Below are 5,916 nucleotides of genomic sequence, written 5' to 3' on the forward strand. Positions count from 1 at the left end.
TAAGTTTCTTATTTTAAAAAAAATTGATTCAATTTAATCATATTTTAAATCAAATTTGACAGTATTTTATTTAAATGTTTAAAGTGAACAAAATGAAATGAGACGAAATTGAATATAATAAATAAATTAAGAAACAAGAAAAATAATTTACCTACTGTATTTATAAGTTACTTATAGCTATGTATATAATAATCATATTTTTGAACTATAATCCAATAATAAGATAAAATATTTCAATTTTAGTGGGAAAAAGATATAAACACACATGCATGATTTTGTATCTTTTTTAAGGTAACTCTTCATTTCACTCATTATTAAACTTAGGTATTTCTTTAATACTATTAAAATACAATAAACTATGCACAAAAGATAATATAAGAAGTAAGTATATTAAACTAAAATTAATATACACATCAATTAAAAAATGATAAATATAAAAATAATATAACAATAGAAATGTGAACACATAGATAGTATCATGCCTGTGTTTCAGGGGTGAATAAAATGAACCAATCTAAGGTGGTTCTGTGACAAATTCTATTATTTGGATGCAAATGTAACCAATCCAAGTTCCAAAGAAAGAACATGATTTCATTTTTGTCTTTACTAAAAAAAACTCCTTCCATGTAAAGTTATGAGATCAACCATCAAGCCAAACCCTAAGACCTAAGATAGTGGTCAGGTAAAATCCTCTTCAAAGTGACAACTCAAGATTTAAATCCTTAATATTACAGAAGAAGTTTCTCTAAGGTCACATTTCACTTGCGCTAAACGAAATATTACATTTATCAAGAATGTTTAATTTAATTGATTGAATAAAGTATTTAAGTTAGTATTTTTTTTCATTTCCATTTATAAAAAAAAAAACTAAACATTGTGTCTCACCCGTTACAACTCTACATTTAAAAATAAAGGTTTATTAAAGTTACACTGTATTATAGACGTAAAGAAACTACAAATTTTTACACTAAAAACAGTTTCTCTTTTATACATATTCTGTTGTCATTTGTCAACACTACAAAAAATGAAAAAGTAAGGTAGAATCTTTAATCATTCACAAATATGGAGCAGGCTGCAGAGGGCATTCTGTATTCTAAGATAATACATATGAAAGATGTTACATATATAGGCTATTCAAACAGTGGCTGGTACTGGAGTTGAAGGAGCAACACGGTTTTCAGCTGGAATTTCAACAAACTCAGACAATATAGCACGGAATTCATCTCCGCTCAGAGTCTCCTTCTCCAGAAGGACTTCCACAATCTTGTCAATGGCCTCACGGTTGTTCCTTATATGCTCTAGTGCAATTTCATATGCTTCATCTGAGATCCTCTTGATGGCAGAATCAATGTCTTCTGCAAGCCTCTCTGACATTGAGTTCCTTGCCATCATTCTCATGATGACATCCCCACCTTGTGCTGATGGTTCCATAAGTGACCAAGGACCAATATCAGACATTCCAAATGTGGTCACCATCTGCAAGAAACATAGGAGGTTAAGGAATGAAAATGATTTTTTTTTTTTATAAGAAGAATTAAAAGTTCATCCTTCAGACTGATCATTACCATTCTTTCAATTAAAGCCAAAGTTTTAAGTTTCATGCATTCAAGAAATCAATCATATGGCTGTATTTGTTGCAGGTTTCACCAATTAATTGTAACTAACAACATAACTCCCATTGTTCTGACAAAATATTGCCAAATGAAATCAGGTTTTAAATTAATTTGGTTATAAAATAAGTGAAGATTTCTATCCTGTTGAAAGTATCATAGGTACAACTTTTAAAGTAATTATTAGTAAAGTCAATAATTTTATCATAAATGATGGTAGTCGATCACTCGATGACATTGTAACTTTAAATTAAATTCATGAAGTATTAGCATTTTGCACAACAACAAAAAAAAAAAGTAAAGAAAAAGGAGATATAATTTAACACAATCACATAATTAACCAGTACCTGTTTTGCCAAACTGGTGATTTGCTGCAAATCACCAGCTGCTCCAGTTGTAACTTCAGGCTCACCGAAAATAATTTCTTCTGCAGCCCTCCCACCTAGTCCTCCAACAATTCTTGCAAAGAGTTGTTGTTTGGAGATCAGAGTTGGGTCATCGTTAGGAATGAACCATGTAAGTCCACGAGCTTGACCGCGAGGAACTAGTGTTACCTTTTGCACAGCATCATGACCAGGAGTCAAAGTTCTGCAAGCAAGTATAAACAGATGTTTCAGAACAACTTTTTGAGAATTGTTTACTGAAACTGCTTTTAAATGTTACCTCTTAACGGTGGTAGTTTTGCTTGCTTAAGCTCATATATTAAGTGTTACATGATTTACCTAATTAGGCAAAACACCTTGCTTCCTTGCAACCTTAAAACATTTACTTAAAGACATAAACTGAGCCAAATTTCTTACCCACAAATAGCATGACCAACTTCATGATATGCCACTAAACTTTTGCTCTTCCCATCTGTCATCACTGTTCCTTCCATTCCAGCCACAATCCTATCAATAGAATCATCAATTTCTTTAGATGAAATAGCTGTCTTTCCACGGCGACCAGCTAATATAGCAGCTTCATTCAACAGATTCGCAAGATCAGCTCCACTAAAGCCAGGTGTTCTCATTGCAATCACTTCAAGAGAAACATCAGCATCAAACTTTTTGTTGCTAGCATGAACCTTTAGGATTTCAGTCCTTCCCCTTATATCTGGAACATCAACTGTCACCTGCAAAAGCATTGATGTTTTTTTTGTTCAGTAATTTAATCATTAACAAAAGCATTAGGCATTTCATAACATAATCAATACCTGTCTATCAAATCGGCCAGGTCTCAACAAGGCCGAGTCAAGAATGTCAGCCCTGTTAGTTGCTGCAACGACAATGATACCTGTGTTACCCTCAAACCCATCCATTTCTGTCAAAAGTTGGTTGAGGGTCTGCTCTCTTTCATCATTCCCTCCACCAATTCCAGTCCCTCTTTGTCTTCCAACAGCATCAATTTCATCAACAAAGACAATGCAAGGGGCATTCTCTTTCGCCTTCTTGAACAAATCACGAACACGAGAAGCACCAACACCAACAAACATCTCAACAAACTCAGAACCTGATATAGAGAAAAATGGAACACCAGCTTCACCAGCAATAGCCTTGGCTAACAAGGTCTTCCCAGTTCCTGGAGGACCAACAAGAAGAACTCCTTTAGGAATGCGAGCCCCAACAGCAGTAAACCTCTCAGGCTTCTTTAAAAACTCCACCACCTCCATAAAGTCCTGCTTGGCTTCATCCACCCCAGCAACATCATCAAATGTCACTCCGGTGTTTGGTTCCATTTGAAACTTGGCTTTGGATTGACCAAAAGCAAGAGGAAATCCAGGGCCACCAGGACCTCCCATCCCTCCGGATCGTCTCGAGAGAAGGAACAATCCTCCAATCAAGAGCAAAGGGAAAGCCAGATTCCCAATCAGGTTAGCTAAAAGAGAACCTGACTCTTCTTGGGGACTATGAGCTGCAAAGTCAATATTCTTTTCCCTGAATTTCTGAAGGAGCTCTTGGTTAAGTCCAGGGAGTTGAACTCTAACATACTGTGACCGGTTCCCCAACTCGGGCGAAACAGCCTCAACAACAGCAGTGTTTCCATTGTCATAAAGATCCACTTTTTTAACTCTGTCCTTGTCCAAATACTCCAGAAACCTGGAGTAAGACATTCTGGAGGATGAAACCCCTTGTTCATCAGCATAAGCTTTGCCACTTCCCAATAGTGCAGGCAAACCAACTCCCAGATTTCCAAGCAACAGTTTCAGAAACCCCCTTCTCCCTTCTTCTTGCCTTTGCTCCAAAGATGCCTTTATGGAAAATGCTTTTGATGCCTTATTGTTGTTCAATAATGAAAATCTCCAAGATGAGTAGAGATATCTTCTTCCATTGAAGTCCTTCTTAAGAGTTATTCTATTACCCCGTGTAGATAAACCATTCCCTACAAGGCATGCTGATGATGCTGCCATCTGCATCCAATCCAAAACACAGTAATTTCTTAGTTCTTATTACAAAAAACAACAGAGAAAACACACTCGAAATGTTTGGAAAATTCTAGAATGAAAAACAACAAGCCTACAATTTCTCTAATTGGAAGGAACTAGGAGGTCTCAATTCAATTGAATGAAAGGTATAAAACTTAAAATATGAGCCTTTTAGATTAAAGGGTCTATCACTAACACCTCCAACAATCAAATTACTAAAAAGGTAATCGAGGAATTGAGAAAATTAAAGGCAATTGACATAACATTAAAAACATGAAAAAAATGCAAAAAAAAAAAAAAGCAAAGAAAAAGGCACATACATACCTTGTAAGAAAAATGTGATAGAGAGAAGTGAGAGAGAGCAGAGAATTAGAAGGTATGGAGCTTATTGGTGGTGCATAGGAAGGTGATGATGGAAGAAGAGCTGTTAATGTGTGGTTTTAGAAGGAGTGGCTGTGGCTCGGGAGACTCATACGTGGCGATTTCCTAACGTTTGATTCGTCCCTCATGTTCACATGAAGAGATATTCTTTCGGTTTTCAGTTTTCATCAACACTGTTTAACTTTGGTTAGTTATTTAGTTAATTTTAATACTAGTTTATATAATGAAGTTAATTGTATGACTTTATTGAGCCAATGCACGGAGTCTATACATCGCATCTAATTTATTATGCAAAAAAATCACATAAATGAGTTTTTAAAACGCTTTCAAAAATTAAAAAACAAAGGAAAATATAATTAGAAGCGTCTGCACCGAAGAAAGGCACGTTCGCGTTAAAGATATGTCCAACGCCATCCACATGGAATTTGATTAAAATTTGGCCATATAAACATTCAAAAATCTTTGACCAGTAACGAGTGTGGTTTTAACTTTGATTGTCATCTCATGATGACACGTAGCTAAATTTCCATGGCTTGTTTAATTTTAACACGGCGTTCCAGTGATATGACAGGTATCTGCACATTTTTTAATTTTAATTGTTATCATGATATTATCAAATTAAGTGATATATTACAATTATTTTATGCCTGTGACTTACAATTTTTGAACATAAATCATAAAATTATATTCACTAAGAAGGACTAATGCTACATCTAAAGTTTCTTCTAAGAGCTTTTTTTTCCCTTTACTTTTACTTCTATTCTACTACTTGTTTCTTCTTTTAAGAGTCAAATTCCAATCCTACATCAGAATAAATAATAGGGGGCTCATTGACATTTGGATAATGTTTTAAAGTATCTTCTGTGACATTGTTTTGAAATTTTTCTACTTATTGTGCATCAAAAAAGAAAAAAAGTAAAAGTAAAAAAATGTAATTCATATTTTTTTTACAATAGTAATAATAAGATTTAAATTTATGACCTTGTACAAACTATTTAAACTTTTCACCAATAAGTCGATTCTAACGGATTAAAATTTAAAAAGTTAATTCATATAAAGCAAGTTTTAAGACCATATTTGTAAATTACATATAAAATTTTATAAAATTATGTCACTCAAAATGGCATGCCACTCATAAAAGTACATTTGCAAATCAACAGAAACATGAGTGGTTGGTGATTCACATAGGACTTGCACTCAGTAAATTGTATAACCAAATATGAAAATTTGGATATTTCTCATCTTATTGTTGCAACCCAGGTGATAATGAAATTAATTTTACAATACGTGGATATATGGAATATGACTTTCAACAAAAGAATAAGTAGTTAACGAAATATGTAAAATTTAATTTTCCAAACGTATAATAAAGCACGTAATCCAAATCTTACATGGATAGTGAATTTGTTTAATGGGCAGGGATTTACATCCCCGTGTCATTCCCTCATCACCTCTATTCCCCCAACTACCTCAAATAAAGGGTGAAATTACAATAAAAAAAATTATGGACCATGGCACGAA

At 33.9% G+C, this 5,916-nt stretch overlaps 1 protein-coding gene across 1 annotated transcript; it reads right to left on the reverse strand.

The window, feature by feature from the left end:
• Positions 1-897: 897 nt before the first annotated feature.
• LOC114421494 (ATP-dependent zinc metalloprotease FTSH 2, chloroplastic) lies at positions 898-4,495 on the reverse strand. Its single transcript, XM_028387441.1, has 5 exons — positions 4,339-4,495; positions 2,806-3,999; positions 2,411-2,724; positions 1,958-2,198; positions 898-1,476 (listed from the first exon to the last, which is right to left on the reverse strand). The coding sequence occupies exons 2-5, from the start codon at positions 3,997-3,999 to the stop codon at positions 1,135-1,137; spliced, it is 2,091 nt and encodes a 696-aa protein (XP_028243242.1). The 5' UTR covers positions 4,339-4,495; the 3' UTR covers positions 898-1,134.
• Between the last annotated feature and the right edge of the window lie 1,421 nt (positions 4,496-5,916).

The sequence above is a fragment of the Glycine soja genome, chromosome 8 (genome assembly GCF_004193775.1).
Source record: "Glycine soja cultivar W05 chromosome 8, ASM419377v2, whole genome shotgun sequence".
NCBI classification, from domain to species: domain Eukaryota; kingdom Viridiplantae; phylum Streptophyta; class Magnoliopsida; order Fabales; family Fabaceae; genus Glycine; species Glycine soja.

What these genes read in the sequence shown, in the direction of transcription:
- LOC114421494 (XM_028387441.1), bottom strand. Translation starts at nt 3,999, where the DNA reads ATGGCAGCATCATCAGCATGCCTTGTAGGGAATGGTTTATCTACACGG. An exon ending in CTGGCCGATTTGATAGACAG is followed by an intron (nt 2,725 to 2,805) that starts GTATTGATTATG and finishes ATGCTTTTGCAG; the next exon opens with GTGACAGTTGATGTTCCAGA. An exon ending in GTTGGTCATGCTATTTGTGG is followed by an intron (nt 2,199 to 2,410) that starts GTAAGAAATTTG and finishes ACTTGCTTGCAG; the next exon opens with AACTTTGACTCCTGGTCATG.